The 27,501-nt window shown below is 38.9% G+C and overlaps 1 protein-coding gene across 1 annotated transcript; it reads left to right on the plus strand.

The window, feature by feature from the left end:
* Window positions 1-2,843: 2,843 nt before the first annotated feature.
* Window positions 2,844-24,518, plus strand: TMEM212 (transmembrane protein 212). The gene is made up of 4 exons (XM_008566856.1): window positions 2,844-3,002; window positions 10,520-10,579; window positions 11,544-11,867; window positions 24,424-24,518. The coding sequence occupies exons 1-4, from the start codon at window positions 2,844-2,846 to the stop codon at window positions 24,442-24,444; spliced, it is 564 nt and encodes a 187-aa protein (XP_008565078.1). The 3' UTR covers window positions 24,445-24,518.
* The last annotated feature ends 2,983 nt before the right edge of the window (window positions 24,519-27,501 follow it).

A 27,501-nucleotide genomic window follows, 5' to 3' on the forward strand; every position in this document is an offset into this window, starting at 1 on the left:
GGTTCGGATCCCACATACAGACCGGTTCCCGCTCACTGGCTGAGCGAGGCGCGGGAGCAACACCGAGGGTTGCAATCCCGTTGCCGGTCCCGGTCCGGTATGGGGGCAACACTGAGGGTTGCGATCCGTTGCCGGACACAGAAAAAGACAAAAGACAAAAAAAAAAAAATGTCAATTTGGATTTATTTGTTTAGTTGTTTTGTTTTTAGTGACAAAGCTGGATTGAAGAGTTTGGTGGACCTTTCCCCATTCTTCCCTGAGCCAAGATCTTGGGATCTCCTGGGTTGGGGAGAAAGTAGGGTCTGCAAAGCAGTCTGCAAAGACCTTGACTCCACCACCTCCACAGAGAACTTACAGACCCACCTTCCAGTAAGTTAATGCCAAATGAGAGAGATAGAGGGAGCAGGTGCCCTGCAAGCCCTGCTTTCTGCTGGGACACTGGGCATACAGAAACCTAGGACAGGAGCAGAGGGACACTTTCTCTTCTTTCCCAGGAGCTGTTCTCACTGAAAGTGTCCTTGCTTTAATGAAATTAAAGTGAATAGACTTCTGTGGGAAAAAACAGAGAGAGAAATCTCTAGTTCTAGCTCCATCCCTTCTCTTTGTTAAGTGGCAACGACTCTTCTAATCACTAATAAATTCAATTTACAAGTCACATTGACCATGTCAGGGTTAGACTGTGAGTGTCACAAGCACTTAAAAAGACCCCCAAAATTAAAACAAAAATATTCTCTTTGTTTGCCATCTTTGTACTGTTTAACATGAGTATTTCAACAGTCTTTATTTTACAAACATGCAAACAGGAGAGAGTGATCTGACCCACAGTATATTGACATACCATGTAGCTATAACCTTGAGATAAAAAGTAAAGGAAAAAGTCAAAATAGTTCAAACCAAATACTAACACAAACAAGTCTTTCTTCATTCTAGACCTGTTCCCCATGTATCGAGGGAACAAACTAGCATTTGCACACCCTGGCAATGGTGGACACACATAGAGCTACACTTGTTCAGCTCCACAGGACCCCAAATGCATAGCTGAAAAGCCTAATGAATGAATTAATTAATTCAACAAATACATATTACTGTATGTACTTACTCTGTGCCAGACACGGTTCTAGGAGTTGGGGATGTCTTGCATATTTAAGGGATGTAGAAGACTTGCAAGGTCTCTTGTGGAATTTATCTAGTGATTCAGAAAAAAAATCAGAGAGTATAGCCCATAGTATTGAGAAGAGATGGGAAACAGCAGCTATAGCAGAAAGCCTGAAGTGGTTTCCTGAATTCCGTGTATCCAAGAATGCAACCACTTCAAAATCTAGGTCATACTGTGGAGTGGCTTATTAAAGATACAAAGACAGGAAGAAAAAAAGCAGAGAATCAGGGAGAAGTTTTTCTCCCCACACATGGAAGGGTCCTTTGGGAGTTCTTACCGAATTGATCAGGAAAAGTCAACCCTAATGTTTATGAGATGATGGATAAAAGAAACTGTAATGTCTGTGCCTTTATCCCATGCTGAAAGAGCTCCAAAGATGGAACATCCAAAATAATAACAGGTGACTTCCTGAACATCTTTGCTATGCTGAGCTCAGTGCTAAATATTTACATGTATTAGCTCATTTAATCCTCTCAACCAACCACTTGGTGAGATTAATACTAATTTTATTGCTATTTTCCATATGAAGAAACAGAGCTAGAAAAGTTAAGTAACTTGCCTTTGCCCAAGGACACAAACTTGGTAGAGACTGGAACCATAATCAGATTCCAGCTCTGTGACTCAAAATCCATATTCTAAACTACTGTATTTCCACCCATAAAAATTATTTTTTATCATTTTATTTAAGTAAAAAGAAAAAAATATTAATATTGAATAGGAAAATTATTCAGAAAGTGGTCTGTGTTTTCAAGATATTATCTTGGAAGAGACATTCAAACATATCCTATGAATTGAAAGCAAATGCACACCACTTTCTCAAATGCGTGAAAAATTAAAAGATGAACTTTTGCAATTGCTTAAATGTACATAAGTCTAACATTTCAAATTAGAATTATGATTCAAGAATGAATGGAGATCAATATCTTATTCAACTGATAGATTACTCCTCAAAGTTTATTTTATTTTGCAACTGCCAACATTTCCACCTTTGCACTTTACTTGAAAATTGAATTAATAAATAAATAACCAAGATGAAGCTGGTTTAGTGAAAACAATGCATAATTCCATAATGAAGCTTATGCCTACTGGGGGATGAATCCGTACCAAAAAGCTTTATCAAAAATTCAAAAATAATTGTAGTGGAATTAAACTTAGGGAGGAAGTGAAGGTCTTGTTTTTGCTTTAAAGCATTTAAATTAAATGTAATAAAAAGTGGTCAGAGTGCTTATTTTTACTTTTTTTCGTGGGAAATTGTGCCGGGAACGTGGATCTATCGTGCACAAAGGATGTTGGCTTTATGCTGGAACCACCAGGCAGGTTGAGTGGAGACACAATTAGCTCAGTCAGCAAGCCTTTGAATCAGATTAAGCCAGGAAGTGGTCACTCCCCAGGACACGGCAACATGAGGGGAATCAAGGCAGCAACACCAAGACAAGCAATGATTTCTCTCTCTCTCTCTGAGATAAATTAGTATTAGAACTTTTATTGTGTCAAATTTACATCGAGGATTATTTTATTACATTTCACCTTTGGTGAAACAAATAGAGTCTTATTTGCAATTAGATCAACAGTCCACACGTATCATGGCTACTGTCTCTAAGAAACTTCTGTTTATCTAGGCCTGCAACACTCTCATGTTTTAGTAACAAAATATCTTTGAGATCAAGGACTCAAGTCACAGAGAAAAATGAAGGGACTATACCAGGTCGCTGGTCGAATTCTCGTTACTCTGGGGAGTCTCAGTGTGTTCTCTGGAGTTACTGCTTTCTTCCCTGTCTTCTCTTACAAGCTTTGGTTCACAGGATGGAGTGTTTGGACTGTTTGTCCCATCTGGAATGGAGCTTTGGTAGGAAAATATTTTATTAAATATATTGAGAGACCCAGGAAATATATTTTTAATCTACTTATTAAATAAATATGTATTAATAGCCTACTATGTCCTTGGGTTACAATGGAGGATAAAACAAGGTCTTGATCTCAAAGGAGCTCAGTCTTGTGGGGTGTAATGATGGTGTACAGATGGGGGGAAGCGGGATTGTGGGAGGGTAGACTGAGCAAGAAAAACATTGGGTGTTGTTTTTCTTTCTCTTTTCTTTTCTTTTTTAATACATTCTTTTACATCTACCACCCCAGTCTTGACCTTCCTTCTTTTCCCCAGCACCTACCCAAAACCACACAGTTGTTCAAAAAAAATTTATTAAACTTCTACTAAAATGACGGGCCGGCCCAGTGGCGCACTGCAGAGTGCGCTGCTTGGGAGCGCAGTGGCGCTCCTGCCGAGGGTTCGGATCCCACGTGGAGACCAGTTCCCGTTCACTGGCTGAGCGCGGTGTGGGCGCAACACTGAAGGTTGCGATCCCGTTGCCAGTCCCCGGTGCGGGTGCGACACCAAGGGTTGCAATCCCGTCACCGGTCAGTAAAAAAGACAAAAAGGAAAAAAAATAAAAATAAAAAAAAATAAACTTCTACTAAAATGAAAAGATGGCAGTCACATTTATTCAAATGGCTTCCAAACTTTTTGTTGATGACTCAGAGTCAGAAAAATATTTTACATCAGGATCTGAAATGTACATAAATGCATCTTCATATTTCTCTCTAGATAAATAGATATATGTTTACATATGTGTATATATATATAAAACAAAAGTTTCACAAAACAGTGCTTAACCATTTATGTGAAATGTATTGATATTTTCTATTCCACTTAATTTTTTTTTAATTCTGATTTTACAGCTGACCCAAAGTTTAACAAAACCATAATTGTAGTCCAACCCTGCATTCTTTTCTTATAGTTCTTTGACCATCTCTGCAGAATATGTCATAATACATTCCACAAGTATTGGTGATTTTAATTAAGATTACAGATTATTGAATGTAGGCTTGCTCTAGGCCAAATGTCTGTTTTACCAATTAGGCCCAGAGAAATGATATGATGTGTCTCTAGCACACAGCCAGTTGGTGGCTATTTGATTTCAGGGGCAGCAACATGGGGAAGCGGAGTCGGAGATACAGGATCTGGGGAGGAGGATGTGTTCAAATCCTGACTGTGATGTTCTCAGTATGTGGTCAAAAGCAGGACCCTCAGTCAACTAGTTCCTTATTGCCTTAACCTGTAAAATGAAGAATTTTGCAGGGAAAGAGAACCCACATGTGAAACTGTTTAACACTAAGATGCTCAGTGAATATGAACACAATTTGAATGAAGATTGTATAATAAAAAGCTTTGTCAATTTTAAAGCCCTACTCGAATGCTAGTTACTATCATGCTTTTCATTTGCGCCTACTCTCTGTCCAAACCTTTTTTTCTTCATCCCTTGCAACTTGCCTCACTCTCCTGTCCTATGCCCTAATGACCTGCCGGGTTCCCCATCCTGTTACCTCCTGGGCCCCATCTCCTACCACTCTTCCCTTAGCTCATTTCTCTCCCATCACATTGGCTTCTTGCTGTTTTCAAACATGCCAAGGTGTGTTTCTGCCTCAGGGCCTTTGCACTGCCTGCTCTCTACCCGATGCCTCTTCCTGAGCTTGGCTCACTCCCTAACATCCCTCAATTCTTGACCAAATGTCACTTTCTCACCGAGGTCTTTCTCATTATCCTATTTAAAATTTCAACCCTCTTCCCCTGACTGGCATTCCCAGTTTCTCATACCCTGCTTTATTTTTCCCCCATAGCCCTTATCACCATCTAGGATACTATATAATTTACTGATAAATTATAGATTACTATGTAATTTATTTATTGTTTGTTTTATCTCTCCCCAACCCCCTCCAAAAGTATGTTGTACAAGAACAGAGATTTTTTTTTTCTATTTTGTTTACTGTTATATCTCCAGAACCTGGAACAGAGGAAAGCACATACTTAGATGTTCAGTAAATATTATTTAATAAATTTTGTTGAATAAGTGACTGAATCCATGCTCTCCATTCTGATGGTACAGAACTTATTATGCAGTTGAACTTTGATGAGGTTGCAAGGACTAAAGGCCAAGCTGGTATTTATATTAAAGAAGAAAAAAAATCCTCATTAGAAGGAAAGCAATAGAATGCTCACTCTTTCAATAATGTCTAAATTTGGAACAACGTGATTTTTTTTCCTAATGAGTTTTCTACAGAACCACAATTTTGTCTCATCAGGGTCAACTTCACAAATTTCTGATTCATTCCACAACCTCCCTTGCCAATCACTTCTTAACTTGCCTCCAAAGTATGTCTTCCTCTGGTGAAAAGATAATTTGTACATTTCAATCATGCTGGCATTTCTTTTTGTAAACGACTCCATATTTCTTTTGAGACTTGTAAGAGATAGATTTTTGCATGTGATACAGTACTTTGTATTTGTTCAATGCCTTTCATTCAAGGCTTTCTAAATACTTCACAAATATTGGTTCTCAGATTCTCCTAGCTCCATTCTGACAGCCGCATGATAAGCAGTTTTCCTAGAATTTCTGAGCTAGGTTATTTAAAGGCATCAGCTGCTAGAAGGTATGCAGTGAGGAGATCACAGTACCTTAAAGACTGAGCTCTATTAATCCTAGAAAATGTGGCTTATAAGTCAAGCTCTGATGAAGACTGAAGGACAGTGGGTTTAAACACAGGACCTGTGACTGGCAAGATTAGTGACTTGGCCAATGGCGAGCCACAGTGGTGCACACAGAACCCTGCTTAGAGACAGGAATTTGGGAGAAAGTGAGGGCTGGCTTTAGCCATGGAGTCCCCAGTTTTCTCAACTGTTAGACTCAAGTCTCTTATAGCTTCAACAGTCATGTGACTTCCAACTGCTTGTTGAAAAACCAGAACCAGACAGTGGTTACAGCAGTAAAAACAGCTTTTATGGGCCAGCCCGGTGGCGCACAGTGATGGTGCACCGCTTGGGAAGCGTGGCGGCGCTCCCGCCGAGGGTTCGGATCCCACATACAGACCGGCCGCTCACTGGCTGAGCGAGGTGTGGGAGCAACACCGAGGGTTGGACTGTACTTTGGGCAGCAGTGCTCTAAACAAGCCCAACTCCAGCCCAACTCAAATCAGTTGCCATATAGCTTTGACTTTTATGAGATATATCCCTATGCATTCCTTCCTCTTCCTTCTCATTGTGTAGCCCCCCATCCCTACTACTTCCCACCCCTCTCTGATTTTATGCCTAGATACCTTCTGCTGTAGATTGGACCGCCCCCCCAACCTCACTGAAGCTTAAATCCCCACTGTCACTGTTGAGGGTGGGAAATCCTGCTATGGTAATTGAAAGGTGGGGCCTTGAAGAGGTGATTAGAGTATAGGACCATGTAGTAGTGAATGGATTAATAGTGGTGATCAGGGACATGGTTCTGAGGGCATTGAAAGGACAGCATATGCGGAGGTTAGTCTCTCTCTCTCTCTCTCTCTGCTCCACCATTTCTACCATGTGAGACCCCCACATTGTTGTAAAGCCACCACCAAAGAAGGCCCTCACCATAAATGTGCCCTGGACTTTGGCCTTCCCAGTCTCCAAAACTGTAAGCAATAAATTTCATTTTCTTACAAATTACCCAGTTCCACGTAATTTGTTATAAGCCACAGAAATGGACTAATACAACTTCCATGGCCACTGTGGGAACCTACTCATTAGCAGATTATAAAGTCAATCTATTGGGTAGCTAGGCCCAATCACAATGAATGAATAGACTAGAATGGAATGGAATGGAATGCAATAGAATAGAATAGAGACTATTAGAATGCATCACACATGATAAGGGTTAAGTATTATTTTGGTTAGAAATAGAAATATTTATAACTAGGCCACCATGCAAAATGTATTATGTACCATAGGTTGAGTTTTTTTTTAAAAGAAGTCTGAAGATCAGGGTCCTACAGAGCCCTCTAGGCCTCACTCCATTTGGCACATCTTTCTAAGCCTCTTTCGTAGTCAGGCTGGCTCCTCTTTCAAAAACCTTTAGTGGTGCTCATGGTCCCCAAACAAAGTTCGGATATGCAAGCCTAAATTTTGAGGCCCTCCTTGCCCTGCTGTTTCATGGCTTTCTACTCCAATTTTCTACTCTCCCCTGCCAGGAACTGATCCTCCGCCGGTCTGGGCTTGCCACTCACTGTTCCCCGGGCATGACTTCCTCTTCCTCACCCTTGCACGTACTGCTTCCACTGCCCGGACTGCCCTCTCTCTGTCACCCCCCATTTAAATCACATCCATCCTGCAAACCTGCTTCAGATCCTATTTCCCCACAGTGACTCCACCATTGATTTTTCCTTTAGAGGTAGTATCTCATCACTCAAGTCTTCTCACATAGAAAGTGCTCATTTTTCTTACCTAATTTTGTAGACAGTTTTATATGTGCATTATTTTCACACCTGGACTGTAAATTCTAATGAGATTTGAAGCCGTTATTTGTGCAGTTATTTGGTGATCTTACTCATCTTATTTAGCCTCTCTGTGCCTTATTTAAAAAGTGGGAGAATATCTATATGAGAGGATCATTATGAGGATTAAACGAGTTAACACATGTAAAGTGTTTAGCATAATGCCTTGCATATATTAAGCACTCAACAAATGTTAACAGTTATTATCATTACTTTATCTGCACAGTGCCTATTACATCCCTTGTTTGTAGTAAACCCACAACAGATGTTTATAAGTGAATACATTATCCCACATTAATATGATGCCTCTAAAAGTTTCTGTTTCTGTTGTGACTGCTCCCTGCTTCCTTCACTTCATCTGCTTCTGAGAACTGCGTCCTTTACTCAGGCAATTTAAAGATTTAGTGGGAGGGCTCACAATTATGCAATCCAAGTGTTAGCAGCCATGGTTGCAAAACCCAAGTAATATCCCTGGAAGTGCCCAGAGAGCAACTCAATAGCGTGTCAAGAAGAGCCGAGCTACTTGCTTATGTTTTTGAATAAAATAGGTAAAATTATATGCACATAGATGAATGCTCTGGAAGTACCCAGAGAGCAACTCAATAGCGTGTCAAGAAGATCCGAGCTACTTGCTTATGTTTTTGAATAAAATAGGTAAAATTATATGCACATAGATGAATGCTAAAATGGAGCATGGAAAATGAAAATAACAAAGTATAGGGATTATGGTTTGACATTAATGTATATTTAAGAAATAGTTAAAGGAAATTTAAATAAATGAAAGCAAGTGTTTTATTTTGTTTATAAAAAAGAAGAAGAGGAGGAGGAGTTGTGAAGGAGAGTGCAGGATGGCGCCTTCGCCTTGTCGCACCCGCTGCCACCAGCACCTCCGCTCCGTCCTTCCTCACAACCTGGCTGCCCCGCCTCGCGCAACTTTTCACCTTCAGACACCCCCTCTCGCATGTTTTCTTCTCCCTCTTGTCTTTCCTACCCTCAAATCTCTTCCTTTTAAATTCTTCTCTCCTGAAAATAAAACTTACAAAAAGACGTGGAAGAAGGCAGAGGGAAGGCCGGGACTGGCGGGGGGAACAGCCGGCGCTGTCTGCGTGCCTGGCGGGGGCGCTGGGCCCGCTCTCGGGCTGCCACTCGCAGGCTGGATTTGACAAGGTACTGAACTGCATTCATACTCAGCCGCTCCATGAAAGATCTTTTTCAAGGTTTTGTGTAAACAAAGCAAAATTCAAGCTGGCAGCTACAACAGAAGTAGCAGGCGACTGCAATTCGGCTGCATTTTTCAACTTTTGAAAGGAAAGAAACAGCCCATGCCAAAGTAGTTAAGGCAACCTGGAATCTAAGCATCTGATAATGTCAGCTATCTGCTGGGCGTTAAACCAGCAGAGGAGTGTGAGCCCATCTCCTCTGCTTTTATCTTGCTTCAGTGTTTCTCTTTCTGCTGCTAATGACAGAGGAGGGATGTGTCAATTGCAGGCCATGCCTGGGAAAAGCATAGACTAGCCCCAGGCTTACAACACAGAGCATCAGTGTGAGGGCCACGGTTGCTCTTCATAATTCTTCTGTTTTGTTGTACTATTTATGCTGGCTCAACCTCCATAGGGTCCCTTGGAAACTTTCCTCTTGGAGAATCAAGACAGGAACCTCTTTTGACTACAGATGGTTCTGTTATTATCCATGGGAGTTTTATGGTATGGAGATGCCAGGTCTGGAATTTCAGGCTCAGCTACATGAGAAGTTTTGTGTAAGTGAGTATGTGTGTGTGCTAACCTTTCTCTCAAATTCTCTGCATCCACCATTCGAAATACAATATGCCAGGAAAATGAAAAGCTAAGTCTCAAAACAATAAATATGCCAGACCCAGAGCTTCAAAAGCAGCATATCACAAAAACGTATTTGTAAAAGCAATGATTTTTCCCCCTTAAATATGTTGATTCTATACATACAGTCATGTTTATTTCTCTGTCAAAAACCCAAATTGTATTATTTTTAGAACTATCCATGTTCTATATCTTATTTTAGACACATCTCTTCCTGATTTTCTCTCTTAAGCTCAGAACATCCCTTGGTCAAGAGCAAATGATTAATATGGATTGGGAATAAACAATTTCCAGTCTTAATGACCACAAAGGTCTCTTTCATCAGACCTGGTGCTGAATCAAAGAGCCCAGATATTTTTTTTTTTCATTATCTGCTGCTTAGTTCTGGTGAATTCTCCTTTGTTTAATTATTTTCATTCTGTGCTTTGGGTGCGTTTTCTTCCTCGGAGACTATAAAGAACTCTCTTTTAAAAAGCTGGATACCACTGCACCCAGAACAATAAACGTCACATCAGTATTCATTCTAGTGATAATCTTCGTTATTTGAGAAACAGGGATCATGCATGTGTATCCCACCAGCAGGTTGAGGCTGTGGAATCTCAAAAGAAAGCCAATAGCAAAAGACAGTGTCATGTCTGAGAGGGTTTTCAGGGTTCTGTGACAGGTTTCCATTCTCGTTCCTCCCATTTGCAATTTTAGCAGATTTGAGGCTGTGGAATCTCAAAAGAAAGCCAATAGCAAAAGACAGTGTCATGTCTGAGACGGTTTTCAGGGTTCTGTGACAGGTTTCCATTCTCGTTCCTCCCATTTGCAATTTTAGCAGATTGTGAGAAAGATGAACAATAGACAATTAATCAAAATAAAACATATGGCAGAAATTATAAAGCCAAGCTTTTATTACGGTGACACCTTACAGTAGTAGGGTTATAACTGTGATGGCAAAGGCAAAGTAGAGAATCAAAAAATGAGCTTATATGAATCATGTCTTTATGACACTAATGGCTTATTTTCCTCATTGTCATCACAGTTTCTTTCATGGCTGACGAGGAGATCAGAGCTGTAAATCCATTTAGCCATTTGCTGTTCCTTCTAGTTCATGTTAAAGTTGTTAAACTGAGAGACAAATTGAACTCTTTGCAACGGTATGTTCTATTGTGGATGTTATTTTTCCATTTTCTTTTCACAGGCTATCACAGCTGGTGTGCTTCTACTATTGGCTTACAAAGAGTGGACCCACAGATACCTGGTAAATCTATAGGCTAGAGTGGGATGGTAGAGTGGGTTCGAAGGTCAAATCACTACCAGTTCAGGGTGGAACTTAGAGAATACGCTTTCCAATTATAATTCAATCTGGTTTAACTGAAGCCTTACTATGATGGATTTCATCAATAAACTATTTTTTAAATAAATAATTATCTGGTTTCTACTCCAAACATTTTCTACAAGTTCTTATGATTATTATTGTATTTGGGAAGGACAGAGCCAGTGTTAGTGCTCCTGAATTTCATCTTGAAGGGATGGATTCTCTACTTTTAATAATGTATTTTTAATTCTCAACTCCTCAATCTGAGATCTTTTTCCAATCTCCCTGTTATCTCTTCCTCTAAAGAAGGATGACAAATCTATGATATCTTACATTTTAACAGTAGAAAGCCAGGTAATTCCATGATACAAAAAGATTACCTTATCTGATTGTAAATTTTATTCCCACAGCTAAGGCGATTCTTCTCAAACTTTAATGTATATGTGAATTAACTGGAGATCTGGTTAAAATTCTGATTCAGATTCTAACTCAATAGATCTGGGTGAGGTCTGAGATTCTGGATTTCTGCCAGGCTCCCAGGATGTCACTGCTACTGGACCATGGACCACACCCTGAATAGCAAGGTCCTAGAGTAGGGATTCTGTTTACTCATCTTTGTTTGTCTTATCCCAGACCAGTTCTCTACACATAATAGAAGATAAATAAATAAATGTTTATTGAATTGAATTCATTTCATTTTTGCCCCAGTTGGTTGATATGCTGTTCTCCTATGGTGTAGGTTGGAGTTGAGAAAACAAGGGCCTAAAGACAAAGTTGTAGCCTATTTCTCCTTCATGTCCCAGTAGGAGAGATTGACAGCCAGCATCTCTTTCTTTCTTCATATTGCTAAGAAGCTTTTGAAGTATCTCATCCCCAAAGTGACAATGTGTTTCTGCTTTATTTTCAGTGGGAAGCTAGTTTCACCTTTGTGCTTCTGAGCATTATGGGATGTCCATTTCATTTTGCAATAGCCTTGAAATCTGCTCTCCTTGGCCCATATTGCTTCTACTCGTTTTCAGGGGTTGCAGGAAGCAATTACCTTGGTTATTCAGTTGCCTTTCCTTTTCCATATGCAAAATTTCTTTCAGTTTGTGTGGACCCACCCCACTATGGAGAGTACCACTTGACACTTCAAGCCCTTGACATGTGTCTGAGCTTTGCCCTGCTATGTGCATCCCTGACAGTGTTCCTCAAGCTTTCTGCAAGACTTATCCAGAATGGACACATAAATGTAAGTTTCAGCGAGGGAGTGCATGCTAAATGCTAAAATGGAAAGTCTGGTTTATAAATACTTATTCTCTCTCTGTTATTTACCACTGTATCCTGTATGACCTTGCTATCCAGTGTCTGGCATGTATACTTGTTCAATAATTGATTTTGAATGAATGAATGAGAATATGTTGATGTGATAAATGAATGTATGTTTGTAAGTAGCACCAAGCAATTTTTATCTCAACCCACAATTTTAAAAATTATTCATAGGAATGAGAAAATTGTATCCACTGTCACCACTTCTATTCAATATAGTACTGAAAGTCCTAGCCTCAGCACTTAGGCAAGAAAAAGAAAAAAAAGAACCAAAACCAAAATAGCATCAAAAAGAATAAAATACTTAAGAATAAATTTAACCAAGGAAGTGAAAGATCTGTACACTGAAAATAATATATTAATGAAAAATGAAGACAAATAAATGGAAGGATATCCTGTGTTCATGGATCAGAAGAATTTATATTGTTAAAATGTTCATACTACTCAAAGCAATCTATAGATTCAGTACAATCCCTATCAAAATTCCAATGGCATTTTTCATAGAAATAGAAAAAACAATTTTAAAATTCATATGGGTCCACAAAAGACTGTGAATAGCCAAAGTAATCTTGAGAAAGAACAAAGTTGGAGGCATGACACTTTCTGATTTCAAACTATATTACAAAGCTATAGTAATCAAAACATTATGGTACTGGCATAAAAACAGACAATAGACCAATGGAAAAGAACAGAGAGCCCAGAAATAAATCCACATATGTACAGTCAAATAATATTTGACAGAGATTGCAGGATTACACAATGAGGAAAGGATAGTCTCTTCAATAAATGGTGTTGGGAAACCTGGCTATTCACATGCAAAAGAATAAAATTGGACCCCCTATCTTACACCACTCACAAAAATTAACTTGAAATGGACAAAGACTTAAAGACCTGAAGTGAAACTACTAGAAAAAAACATAGGAAAAAAGCTTCCTTACATCAGTGTTAGCAATGGTTTATTGAATATGACACTAAAAGCTCAAGCAACAAAAGGAAAAATAAATAAGCGGGACTACATCAGACTAAAAAGCTTCTGTGCAGAAGAAGAAACAATGGCTAAAATGAAACAGCAGCCTGTGGAATGGGAGGAAATATTTGCAAACCATGCATCTAATAAGGGATTAAAACCCAAAATATATAAGGAATTCATACAATTCAGTAGCAAAACAATAATAATAATAATAATATGGTTTAAAAATGGGTAAAAGACCTGAATAGATGTCTTTCCAAAGAAGACATACAAAGGGTGAACAGGTAGATAAAAATGTGTTCAACATCACTGATCATCAGGGAAATGCAAATCAAAACCACAAAGAGATATCACTCCATACCTGATAAAATGGCTATTATCAGAAAGACAAGAAATAACAAGAGTTGGTGAGAATATGGAGAAAAGGGAACACTTGTGCACTGTTGGTGAGAATATAAATTGGTTTAGCCATTATTGAAAATAATATGGAGGTTTCTCAAATAATTAAAAACAGAACTACCATACAACCCAGCAATCTCACTTCTGGGTGAATATCTGAAGGAAACAGAAGCATACTTCAAAGAGATATCTGAACATGTTCGTTGAAACTGTAGTAACAATAGCCAAGACATTGTTCATTGCAACATTATTCACAATAACAACCAAAGTGTCAACAGATGAACAGATAAAGAAAATATGGTCCAAATGTGTGTGTGTGTAATGAAATATTACTCAGCCTTAAAAAAGAAGAAAAGCATGCCATCTGCAGCAAAGTGGATAAACCTTGAGATTATTATGCTAAATGAAATAAGTCAGACGGAGGAAGAAAAATACTGTATGATCTCACTTACATGTGAAAACTAAAAAAGGCAAACTCATGAAAACAGAGAGTAGTACAGTTGTTGCCAGGGGTTGGGGGCTGGGGAAAATAGGCAGATGCTGGTACAATGGTACAAACTTGCAGTTGTAAGATGAGTAAGTTCTGGAGACCAATGTATATCATGATGACTATAGTTAATACTGTACTGTGCACTTGAGATTTCCTGAGAGTAGATCTTCAATGTTCTGACCACACTCACACACACAAGGTAACTATGTAAGGTAATGGATGTGTTAACTAACCTGTTGTGGTAAACATTTCACATTATATATATGTAGCAAATCATCATGCTGTGCATCTTAAACTTATATTATTCATCAATCATACCTCAAAAAAAGCTGGAAAATACAAGTATTTTAAAAATAAAGTGTAAGGGGGCTGGCTGGTTAGCTCAGTTGGTTAGTGCACAGCCTTATAACACCAACATCACGGGTTCAGATCCCCCTGCTGGCCAGCTGCCCCCCAAAATAAGTGAATAATTTCAAAAAAAGAAAAAATAAAGTGTAAGAAACACTGAACTTTTTATAAGTAATGAATATGTGTTCCTTTATCTTGTTCTAAGTTTAAGAATGTAGTCATAAGAATGTGATCCCCCTGCTGGCCAGCTGCCCCCCAAAATAAGTGAATAATTTCAAAAAAATAAAAAATAAAGTGTAAGAAACACTGAACTTTTTTTAAGTAATGAATATGTGTTCCTTTATCTTGTTCTAAGTTTAAGAATGTAGTCATAAGAATGTAGCATTTTTCCCCCCTGGGAAAACATATGTTAAGATAAACCAACCTTGAATTTTAAACCTAAATTTTTGCATAATGCTTTGCAACGTTATTTTGCAGTTTACAATGTTGGATTAAAGTCAACAATTTAGGGCAGGCCTGTGGCTCACTTGGGGGAGCATGGTGCTGACAACACCAAGTCAGGGGTTAGGATTCCCTTACCGGTCATCTTTAAAAAAAAAAAAAACAGTCAACAATTTCCTTTATTTTATCCAATTAAATTTTACACAACAAAAAATTACTAATAGAGGCAAATACTAGGAGCTTTGTGCAAAAATTGATTTTGACAACATCCTTAATATTTTTCATGTTAGTCCAATATACTTTAATTTAGCTTCTATCCCATGAATTCAGAAAGGTATACATGCTCTATGGCTAGAAAGTACAGAGAAAAAATTCTCCCACTATTTCTACTTCTACTCGAGCACAGAGGCTCATGTACCCCAACATCAAGTTTAGTTTTCTAACTTTTTTCAGGAGGGCTAATAGAAATAGGAATGACATAATAATAGAGTGGTTACTGTCAGTGTACTTCCCAATTTTAAAGACAGGATACTGCGCCGAGCCCGTGATGCACTCGGGAGAGTGCGGCGCTGGGAGTGCAGCAGCGTTCCCGCCGCGGGTTCGGATCCTATATAGGGATGGCCGGTGCGCTCACTGGCTGAGTGCAGTGCGGCCGGTCTCAAAAAGGACAAGAAAATAAAATAAAATAAAATAAAAATAAAGACAGGATACTGAGTCTAATGAGTTTATATAATTTGCCCCAGTTCATACAGCTGATAAGTAGTAGGGCCAGGGTCAGAACACAGAACCGTTTCTCCTCATCGAGCCAGGTCCATCCTGGACCTCCTTCTCACTGTCCCTGCAAACCCTCCTCCCCTGCTGGTCTGCTGAGGTGCATGGCTCTGGCCTCCAGGAGGATTGGAACAGGGTCTCTAAGAGAAGAGCACAAGTGACCTTTAGTTCCAAATTCTAAGTCTGATACTGATGCTGATCCTTTGTGGGTTGAACAGCCTTTCTTTGGGAAGAGATATTTCCCACTGCTAACTCTCATGCTGGCTTTATGATTCAGATTAGTATCATATCTGGATCAAATGAATTTGAGAAATACTAGCCAATTTTTTTTCCAGGTTGATACTATCCACCCCGACCAGCAAAGCTGGAATACAAGGATTTGGCATTCTTAATGCCTTTTGTGGTCAATCTTGTCCTCTTCAACTTCTCTGTAAGTCTGCAAAGGAAATCCTGTTCATTCTTATGAACAGAGTTGATTTTTCAAGGAGGCCTGCCAAGAGTTGAGGCAAGCAAACTAAGATTACCTCCCCTACCGTACTGCCAGGGCATCTGGAAGTATAGTATTTGGGATTTCTCCCTTGTGGTGAGCATCCCACATTGTCCAGAGCCCATTGTTAAAAGGACCGTATGTTTAGGAGAACCACACACTGAAGTGTTAGCAGTATTTCATTAGACATCTGGCTGTCACTTAGGCCAGCCTAAGGATGTCACCTTAGGCATGACACTTACAACACCTAGGTTTAACATGGGATGGAGGGCAGGTGGAAAAGAAGGAAAAAAATATGCAGAGCTTGGAAAGTCAGCTCCATGGGGGCTGAATGGTGAGGCCACCTAAAGTGCCTGGAGAGGGAAAAAATAAATTGAAAACAGAGATAAACTGGGGTCAGAAGCAAAGATTTCCAACTTCAGAGTTTTGCTTTGCCCATCTTCTCAGGACACAGCTTCTTGGTGTGTGACTTCTCAGCCAGGTATAGGGCCCAACACAGCTATAATGCATTTCTCAAAGTAGACCAATGACATCAGAATTACCCAGATATCTGGGTCCCCCCTGAGCCCTACTATGTCAAAAACTTTGGGGTTGAAGGAATAGAATGTGAATCTTTAACACACAACCCAAGAAGTACTGATGGGCAATGAAGTTTAAGAATCACACTTTTAAAAAATTCTCTTCCTGGCACAAGAGTCCCTTGGTGTTACTTCTGGACGGAATCTCAGTTTCTGTGAATCTTTAACACACAACCCAAGAAGTACTGATGGGCAATGAAGTTTAAGAATCACACTTTAAAAAAATTCTCTTCCTGGCACAAGAGTCCCTTGGTGTTACTTCTGGACGGAATCTCAGTTTCCCCACCTGCATAAAGCAGCACTAATTTGGGTGAGAGCTCTAGATAAATTTAATAGGCAGCATTTCCTTGGTGAGCGTTTTTTGGATGACTTGACACCGCTTAATCCTTAATGGCAGCAGATCGTATTTCATTAGCGAGGATGAGGGGCTGACATAATGGGACATGATGTTCTGTGTTAATAAACACACCACTGCCTGAGCCCATGAGGCCCACATGTAGCCTGAGCAAACCTTTGCTACCATGTGGAAAGAAATATCAGCTATATTAGGCACAACTTCCAGCAGTGAAATAAGTGTATTACTTATCAAAATTTCAGAAAGTGCACAACTCCATTAGAAGGAAAAGTGGATCATTTGTCCAGATAGAGTTCTACATGGTGCTCCTACATTTAATGAACCCACACACTTATGTCGTTAGATTTCCCACATGCTGAAAGTGATAACCAATATTTTTTAAATGTCATTAAAGACTATAATAAATATTCTAAAGTTTGCTGCTGATTCATGCCTCTTCTTTCCTATATAAATAAAACACTGAAAATGCTTTTAAAAACTGCATTTTCCATCCTGAAAAATAATATTCTTTTGTGTAAATATGGAACATATAAGAAAATTCAAGTCATGAAGATTTGTGGAGGAAAAAAAAGTAACGGTTTGAAGGAAGATTTGGGAAAATAGTAATTTTCGTATTGTATTGTAACAAATTGTACAATAAAGTCAATTTTTAAAAAAAGATCTTAATGTAACAATACATGTTATGGTGGAAAATACTCACTTCTAAGAGTTTTTTCCCATAAATTCAAAAACATGTTTTTAGAAATGAATCAAGCACCCCCTAAGGAATCACCACATCTATTATTTCTTTCCTCCCTGTGCCGCCTTGTTTTAGTAGAATCGAGGTCATCTTGTTAAAGGTCACACTGTGAAGGTGTGTGGATGTTCAGTCAATTGGTACCCAGCCGAAATCACAGTGAGAAATGCTTGAAAGAGGCATGAAGTGTTTGATGACTTTGATAAACACTTACAAAGGCGTGTGAGCCCATCCGACTGTCAGGGCCCTGCAGGAAGGGGTGGGGGATGGGAGAGGAATGAAAGCCACCTGCTTAGGAGGCTCAGAGCAAGAGGCTGAAGCGATCCCATCGGGTCCAGCTCCCAGTGCGGGGGACAAACAAACACAACACACAACTTAAGTGGAGAAACGAAAATGCAAAACAACCGTAGCCGGAATTGTCTACATTCTTGGTCCAATAAGTAATAAAGCGATGGGAAAGGAAAGAATTGGGACACTAGACATGCTGCAGCTGTCCCCTGCAGTCACTTTGCCCCTCCTCCACAGATTGGAATGGCTCCGTTTGTTTTCCTTTCATTATTCTTTGTTGTGTTTTGTGGGTTTTCTTTTTTTTTAAATGAACGGGGGAAGGAGAATATTTCCCTCTTGTCATATGATACAATGGTTTCACTTTTTTCAACAAATTTAGAAATGTTTTTTTTGCATAAGAGATGTAGGTAAGCCCTTTAAGTGCAATTCAAAAACATATGGGGGCAGAATATTTATCACTGGAGGACCCTCTTTCCCTGAACAGAAGACAAATCAGCAGCAATACACTGACCCCAAATCTTCTAGTGGATTTAAGGCTGCATCATCAGCAACATAAATGTGCCTTGAAACTAATTCATCTATGCCTCTTGTTCTAAAGGCCTGAGGCCTCAGGTCGATCTAAAGTAAGATCCTTCTGGTGCTTCTGGGAACTAAATTCCCTTGAGTAGATCCAGGTAGAACTCAACCATGGAAGAGTAAAAATCCACTATACTTCTTCCGCACAAATTCCATTATGTGGTCTCCTGAAATCAGTCAGTAGAGAAATCAGAATCTAGAAAAATAATCACAATGCCAGACATACCGCTTCTGTAATCTCTATTTTCTCTAAAATAATAGCAGTGACATCAAACCAGGTAATAGAAGAATAATTATAGATGCTATTTATTGGGCAGTTACAATTTGTTGGACATTTGGCCTGTTTTATTTTTCGCAATACTCTGAAGCTCATTATGCCCATTTCACAAATGAGGACATTGAGACTCTCACCTCGATGTAGAGTCAAGAATTCAGTCCCAGGTCTTCCAGAGTCTAGACTGCATCCTGACCGCTGGACACAGTTTAGGTGGTGTATGAGCAATCCTGAGTCCCACCTACTCTGAGTGACCTTGCAAAGTCATGTTTCTCTTAGACAATCTTTCTTATGCTTCTCACAGACAAAAATGAACTTTTATGTTTTAGAAATGAAAGCTATTTTTCCAGGATATTTGCATTTCATTTAATCGGTGGACCACACCAAGGGTGATAGCAACTTACTGAGAGAGGAAATGAGACTAAATGTTTATTGTAATGTATTTAAAGTAAGTTTGATATTTTGCCAAAGAGGGATCAGTAGGTGGGGAGGGTTGGTATCCTGAGAACTGTTCTTTGTAATTCTTTACTTTATAAATTATCACAAGCTTCAACATAATTTCCTCTTGATATGCAGTCAATTTAGTTTTTTCCCCTGCTCCCCCATCTTAATCTAAAAATGTTATTATTCATGAATACATTTTTGAGCAGATATTGAATATACTACATTTAGACAAATAAGAAAGATATTTAAAACAAAGTTTTTTTAAAATAAAAGGATGTATAGTTGTGTAAAAACCAGAAGCCTCCATTCTCTATAACCATGAAAGAATGCAAAGAAAACTTCATTTACACTGTTGAATATTTCTGAATGATTATAATGTTGCTAATATATGAGTACAACACCATTTAAAATGTAACAATGTTGGTTTGATACTTTAGATTTTATTAATTAAAGAAGAGAATAATTGATGGAAATAGCCTGATGCCTGAGTGCACTTCCCACAGGAAAGGAGGGAGAGAAACGGAGGAAGCAATTAGGGTAAAAACATTGGGAAGGAAGGTGTGGGGAGGCGAGGAATGACACCATGACAGGGCCCCTCCCAGAGTGGCCAAGGACCCAGTGGGGACTGCGTGGACAAGGTAGCAGTCCACCCCTACACACATCAGTCGCTGCGGGCTTGAGCTTCCTCATCCCTAAGACCACAGGATTTAGCCCAGAGACCTCCGAGGACCTTCCCAGATCTGTCTCAGTCTGTGATTTTGAAATACAACTTCATTCCTTTTGAGAAGATTAGCATTCAGAAGGGAGTACTACAGGAAGCAAGCAGAAAAGGAGATTTTAAATACTGGAGAGGGTGACTCTCTACCTGTCCTAAGCCACCTTGATGTGTCACTGGGGTGCATCTCATCACTGCCTTACTGTGTCACTCAAGATGCCATATGTGTAAGACAGTACACGATTTAGTCAGATTCCCAGATCACTTTAACCACCTCAAGCAACACTTTTCTTTGCCTAATATTCAATCTGTCACATTAACCCGACCAGAATTATTTTGTATGCTGCCGTTTAAAGAAACTTTTCATTATATCATTGAATAGGCAATGGGCTTATAACTACATAAATTATAGATTATTTGCTAAAAACGATTGCTTTTAAGTGTTTTTCCTCTCTTACATCGTATAACTAACCTAATGTCATAGATGTAATTCCAGTTAAAGCACTGGAATTACAAGGTGCTGAACTGTAATGAGTGTCTCTTTGACCAGAGGAGTACCAGGTAATAGAAGAATAATTATAGATGCTATTTATTGGGCAGTTACAATTTGTTGGACATTTGGCCTGTTTTATTTTTCGCAATACTCTGAAGCTCATTATGCCCATTTCACAAATGAGGACATTGAGACTCTCACCTCGATGTAGAGTCAAGAATTCAGTCCCAGGTCTTCCAGAGTCTAGACTGCATCCTGACCGCTGGACACAGTTTAGGTGGTGTATGAGCAATCCTGAGTCCCACCTACTCTGAGTGACCTTGCAAAGTCATGTTTCTCTTAGACAATCTTTCTTATGCTTCTCACAGACAAAAATGAACTTTTATGTTTTAGAAATGAAAGCTATTTTTCCAGGATATTTGCATTTCATTTAATCGGTGGACCACACCAAGGGTGATAGCAACTTACTGAGAGAGGAAATGAGACTAAATGTTTATTGTAATGTATTTAAAGTAAGTTTGATATTTTGCCAAAGAGGGATCAGTAGGTGGGGAGGGTTGGTATCCTGAGAACTGTTCTTTGTAATTCTTTACTTTATAAATTATCACAAGCTTCAACATAATTTCCTCTTGATATGCAGTCAATTTAGTTTTTTCCCCTGCTCCCCCATCTTAATCTAAAAATGTTATTATTCATGAATACATTTTTGAGCAGATATTGAATTTCCTTGACCTCTGCCCAGCCTTTGAAAGCTCTGACCACTTTGGCCAAGGCCCCCCCCCACCCCCACACTTCGACTTGCATGCATCATTCTCTTTGGTTTTCTTCCTTCTCCATGGCTTCTCCTCCTCTGGTGGTTCTGATTCCTAGCCCCCAGCATAAGATCTGGTTTAAAAAAACATAGAATCTCACTAACGGTTAGGTGAATTAGTGCTTCTTTGTTAGTTTTTCTCACCTGTGTCTTAGTTTAAAAAAGATTGACAACTCAGAGGTCTTGCAAATAATATATTGAAAACTTCAGAAAAATGTCTGAGCAGGATTTAATGACAGGGATTTTCACTGACTCAGCACTGCATAATTGAAAGCCGAGGCCTTTGCTTTGCTCTTCTCCAGAGGCCACGGATTATCTCGTTAACGTCCACGAAAATGGCACCACAACAGTACGAATGGCGCCCCCTAGAGTTACACAATATAAAGCCTTGCTCGCTGGTCAGAAAGCCCAGGCTTAATTCTAACAAAATGACAGGCTTCGATTTCCTCAGCTATAAAACAAAGTGGACTAGATCAGTATTTCCCATCCTTCTCTGGTTTATAACCCCTTTCACAGTAATAAAGTCTCATAAAAACCCGTATTAAAAAAATTCATTATTTTATTACCATATAAAGTTGTTTTTAAAGATTACATAATCTTTATAACAGATTATATTACAAAATTTAACTTAATATAATCTTTATAATATTCATAGTGTAGTTAGGCAAGTTTATACTTTTCCCATTTAACAAGTGGCATTCTACTTAATTAACATTAATTGAATGTATAATAAAAGCATAATTTTTTTTTTTTTTTTTTTTTTTTTTTTTTTGTGCGCCACCGGGCCGGCCCCTAAAAGCATAATTTTGGGGCAAATTTTATAGTGACATATATCGTGTTTAGTTTGGAGACCAGAGCATACTAAAATTTAGAATTGTATTTAACTATTTGTTATACTCAATCAAAAATCAATGAAAAGTTATTATGTAATTTAAGGTTTGAACTTAGTGCATTTGATTTGTTTTTATAAATAAACAAATAAGGATATGAGAGAAAGTATCAGGTTAATATTTGTCAGCACTTCTCTGCAAATAACACGTTGTTAATATCGCTAGACTTCACTGACAATGGATGACAAACTAAACCACATATAATCTTCAATATATTTTTCCTTTTTAACATAGAAATATGAGATATATGCTGATGTATCCCATAAGAGTGTTGAGCAGATGAATACAACTTAGGGATTTGGTGAAGATAATCTTAAGCATATTGGCAAAATTATTTTCATTTTTATGCTTTTTGTTACTTCAATTTCAACATCAGTGCTTCTTATACCTTCTATCTTTTTCCAATGACTAGTTATATAAATTAAGTGATGTAGACAGTTAAAAGTTGATGATAGTTTAAAAATAGTCACAGAACAAAACAATGTTCAGATGAGAAATAAACCAACCTCCCCCCCCAAAAAAGTTTCCAAACAATTCTATTTAAAAGGGAAAACAAATTATTTTATTGCTAATGTTTTAGATGGAATTGAAATAGATCTTTTAATGATGTAACAGCTTCTTTCTAGAAGGCCTTCTAGGTTTCCCAGGGATATGGGAAGCACCCGTTGGGAAGTGCCGATCATATGCTATCAAAGGTCCCTTCTAACGCTGACAGTCGTGTTCTAGCAAATTCAGTCTTGCTGTTTAGTAGCTGCCATTCCCATGGACCAGGTAGGGGAGTGGAATGTTCCCTGAGTTAGCTATTGTTTTCATGGGATGGGGAGCTAGTAAGAGATTCATGGGGACAATGGGATGTAATATTTATCACTGGGACAGTTCCAGTAAATTCTATTTTCTGAGCACATACTATGTACCGGCACTATTTTCTAGACTAGGGGTTGGGAAACTACAGCGTATTGGCCTAAACTGAGTAACTGCCTTTTTTTTTTTTTGTATGGCCTGCAAGCTAAGAATAGTTTTTTATATTTTTGAATGGCTGGAAAAAATCAAAACTTCTTTGTACATGAAAATTGTATCATACTCAAGCTTCAGCATCCATAAATAAAGTTTTATTGGCACATAGTTGTGCTTACTTGTCTACATATTGTCTATGGCTACTTTCACACTGCAGTAGTAGAGTTGCGTAGTTGTGACAGAGATCACATAGCCCACAATCCCTAAAATGTTCATTATGTGGACTCTTACAGAAAAGTTTGCTGATCCCTTTTCTAGAACTTGATATACATTCGTGAAGAAAACAAGCAAAAAATGTGTAGTCTACATTCAAGCAGGAGGACAAAAAATAAGCAATAAACATAATTAAAAAATGAAATAGTGTATTATATTAGAAAGTAGTAAGCACAGTGTAAAAATAAAAAATTGACCAGTAAAGCTGGGATTGGGAGCGTGGAGGTCAAAAGAATAGCAGGTTGCAATACTAAATTTCTTTTTTATATCTTCCTAGCCATAGTTTAAATCTACAGCAGGGGCATTTTAAATCTAAAAACAGTTCACATGTCATGGAAAATTTACTATGGTCATGGAATCCAGGAAGAATCCCCAGAAAAGAATATAAAGAAAAAGTAGATTTGAATTTCCATGCCAAAGAGCAGTGGTTTGTTAGAGAGGAATTGCTTTCACTGTTATTTATGATACATGGAGAACCTGATGTGTAGTGGCACCTTTGAAATCAGACAGTTTTAGGTTTAATTGTCACCTCTGTTATTTACCATCTGAGTAGCCTTGAGCAAATCAATGTTAAACCTCTCTGAGCCTAAGGTTTCTCATTTGAAAACTGGAGATAACCCCTACCTCACATGTTGAACAAATGAAAAGACAGAATTTCTAGCAAGAGCCTGATGCAGGGCTTGGCACTTGATAGGTGCTCAAGAAATGTTTACTTCCTCCCCCTCACTTCTAATCAAATTTAAATTCTTGGCTCCTGATCAAAGATTTCAGAAAGTGCCCTTTAACCTTCTGTTAATTTTAGAAAAGCCCCAAACCAATCCAAACCAGACAAAACAAACAGCGAATGACCAAAAAAGATGCTCAACAGAGAGATTTCCCACTTCCTTAGACAGCCCTTACCCACAGAAGCAATGGCTCTCCCTGACTGCTTAATGCTTATGCCAGATATTTTATTACACACATATTTCTTTTTTATACCTTTCTGCCCCCCCTCCACCACCACCAATTTTGTTCTCTCTGCTGATTCCTCTGTCGTCCTTAAGCGGTACGAAGATGCAGTTACTTGAATTATCCTTCATTGAGTTCCTGTGACATAAAAAAGGCTAAATTAAATGTCAGAAGTGGCACTCTATTTTCTTTGATAAACTGTGGAAATAAATACTTCATTTTTTTTTTTTCTTCCTAGGGTCAAAAGAATGGACGTTAAATTTGGAGCAATGTTCTAAAATTTGCCTTATTTGTGGTTATTATTTTGAAACATTTACAAAATAATTTTGGTCTTTAAACTCTTTTCCTCTATGTTCTTATGAAATAAAAATTAAAATAATTACACATTTTATGCCTTTTTAGTTGATGACATTTTGTATGATTTAATATTATGATATAAAATTTGAAATTATATCATTGTTGTCATAGAAGTTTTAAAATCTGAAATATAAATTTGCAGTGAATAAATGTTTTCTTTAAATTCCTCTTGTTTCTTCTGTGGTGTTTCATTAAACTGTAATTTCATATTACCTAAGTTAAGGAAACATTCTTATCAGCTTTTCTTCATTGTCATTACCGGTGTGACTCTAAATCTTCAAAGCACAATTAAAGCACTGAATTGTGGCGATAATGAGAAGGGTCTTCTGCAGGGGAGTTGGACCCTCCGTCCCAGCCTCTCTGTCTCTTGTCTTTGACATTCATAACAAGCACTTTAATAGACTGAAGAGACCTTAGAGGTCCATTAGGCCAACTGCTCATCAAATGTCCCGAGACCTACATGCCCTTTACGGTTCTACCATTCCAGAGAGGAAACCCCATTCGTTACTGAGTGGCTCTAAATGTAGGAGGTCTTTCTTGGTGTGGTTCAAGATCTGCTTCTCATATTCTCTATGTCTTGGCCCTGTGTATGTAGCATAGGGCAGTGGTTCTCAGATTGTAGTCACTAGACCAGCAGCATCAGCATCACCTGGGAACTTGTAAGAACTGGAAACTCTGGGGTTGGGTCCCAGCAATCTGTTTTGGGAAGCCCTCCTCCAGGTGAATCTTATGCACACTAACATTTGAAACCAGTAAGGGGATCCAAACTCTTGACCTTGGTGTTACCAACACCACACTTGCTCTGAGTGAGCAATCCAGCCAGCCCCAACTTTTTTATTTTAAGACTGTATTTTGATTTTTAGTATATATGCAGAAGTTAACCCCACCCTGGGGCTTCGAAAGACTTTACAAGACACGTTGGCCTTTACATTTTAATGTGTTTCATTTACTCTGAGTGCAGTACAGCTGAAAAAGGTTAGGAGACTCAGGTTAAAAGTCAGGAAATGGATCAGGGCCCCACACTATGACATCATTTTCTTGCAATGCAATGAAGCAATGACATTTCCTGGAGGAAAAATTGTTCGAGATGACAGGCAGCCTCAGTTAGCTCAGTGTTTGTGGTGGAGGGCGTCAGGCCTGCCTAGCTCCAGCTCCTGCCTCCTTCCCTCTCTCAGAGGTCAAGAAGGAGAGAGAGACTCAGTAAACTTCCATTTTTTCACAGTCCTGATATATCTAAAAATGAAGGTGTGCTAAAACTTAGTTACAAAAATTGTGGGATATTTTCATTATTAAAGCAATTAATACTCTAAAACAAAAATATATAATGTAATATAATTTTGACATTTACAGAATAATTTCCAGATCTATGTTTAAAAAGGACATACGGGCAGAGGCACCAGGTATGACCATACTGGTTGGCCAACGCGAAAAGTAGGGATTAAAATCTGGCTCTCTGCCAAAGCTGGTTCAGATCAGCCTTTTTCTGATTTACACAAATGTCACACCACCAGTGACAGGTGATCTTATAATAGGACATAGGATTAAGTAAATGACGAACCAGTCTTCTGCTTTCAATCCTAAGTATCTCTATGACTGTGGGAATAACATCTTGTAGGGATATCTCCAGAAGTCTAAATTTGAGGACCTACCTGATTGTGAGTCCTGGGTTTAATCAGATTCCTGACAGGGTCACCCCAATCACACAGGAACCTTTTTGGATTTACAAAAAAAGTGTTGCTAGTGAGCCAGCACAGGCTGCGAGAGGCATGTGGCTTGGTGAACAGGAGCCGAGGGCTAGGTCTCACCTTGGCCAAGTGCTTTTGTGCAAATTACACTATTGTAGTGGCACTGCTGGCTTCCTCATATGGTAGCACCTGACCTGGACTCCACATGCAGACAGACCTGCTGCAGCCCTTAAGAGCAATTTAGAGACCTGAATAGAGGCAAGAAAAGTTTAAGGGCTTAGGCCAACACACTGAGACTCCACATCAAACCACCTTGCCTCGCCGTTGCTGGGCTCATGACTGGGATTTGGATAACTGAGCTTCCACCTCATACCTCTCTTTCAGGGTCTGGGTGCCTGATGGGTGCTGCCTGAAACCGGGTATTTTATTTACTTTACCATGCCCCTTCTAGGGACCACAGGAGTGCCCTGTAAATAATGGACTGAGGGAGACAGCCTTAAAACTCAGTCACTTTTCTTCTACTTGGCTCCCCACTTGAATCCCCATGGGAGTTAGCACATCCACCGAGCAAAGACTGTGGATATGACAGAAGAGAACAGCTCCTTGATTCTTCTTTTGTCCATTTCAAAGCAAACTTAATATTAAGTTACTTTTACTTCAGTGGGAGAGAGTGAGCAAGGGCAAGAAGTTTCTATTGCAAAAAAAAAAAAAAAATCAAACAGTTATGACTCAAAGATGTGAATTCCTAGTATCCATGATGAATTGATAGATTAGGAGCAATGTTTCTAGATATTGTGCTAGGTTTGCCAACAGGCTTAAGTTCACTGTGGCAGCTCAGTGAATAGGTGTCAGAACTCTCAAATCAGGAGTTCTTCTGTGAATCCTTGCACAATGACAGGATGGACCTTGCAGTGACAAATATGCTACCTCTGGAAAAATTAGCAAATATCTGACGGGCTCATACGTTTCCTCAGAATGAGTCAAAACACAAGCCTAGTCATCACATCTTCCCCTCATTATCTTGGGTGTTCTCTTAATGTTGTGGGTCTTCATAAATGTCACTGTTCCCAAGATCTGTCAAAAGTATCAGTGATTATACGGTTAGGATGCAAACCAAGCTTTAGAAAGAAGTATGGAACTTTAAGTTAAAGGCAAGAATGTAAAATGTCCAAAATTACTGGGGTTTTGTTACTCTGCCAAATTTGCATTCTTATGCTATTGAATCACTCCTTTTTAAGGATTCATTATTTCCTATAGTTAAATCTATGAGAGAG

This window comes from Galeopterus variegatus, unplaced genomic scaffold (genome assembly GCF_000696425.1).
Source record: "Galeopterus variegatus unplaced genomic scaffold, G_variegatus-3.0.2 Scaffold272, whole genome shotgun sequence".
In the NCBI taxonomy this organism is placed as follows: domain Eukaryota; kingdom Metazoa; phylum Chordata; class Mammalia; order Dermoptera; family Cynocephalidae; genus Galeopterus; species Galeopterus variegatus.

Coding starts and splice junctions, on each gene's coding strand:
- TMEM212 (XM_008566856.1), top strand. CDS start 2,844: ATGAAGGGACTATACCAGGTCGCTGGTCGAATTCTCGTTACTCTGGGG. Junction 3,003..10,519: donor CCATCTGGAATGGAGCTTTG/GTAGGAAAATAT, acceptor TTCTTTTCACAG/GCTATCACAGCTGGTGTGCT. Junction 11,868..24,423: donor TCCAGAATGGACACATAAAT/GTAAGTTTCAGC, acceptor TTTTCTTCCTAG/GGTCAAAAGAATGGACGTTA.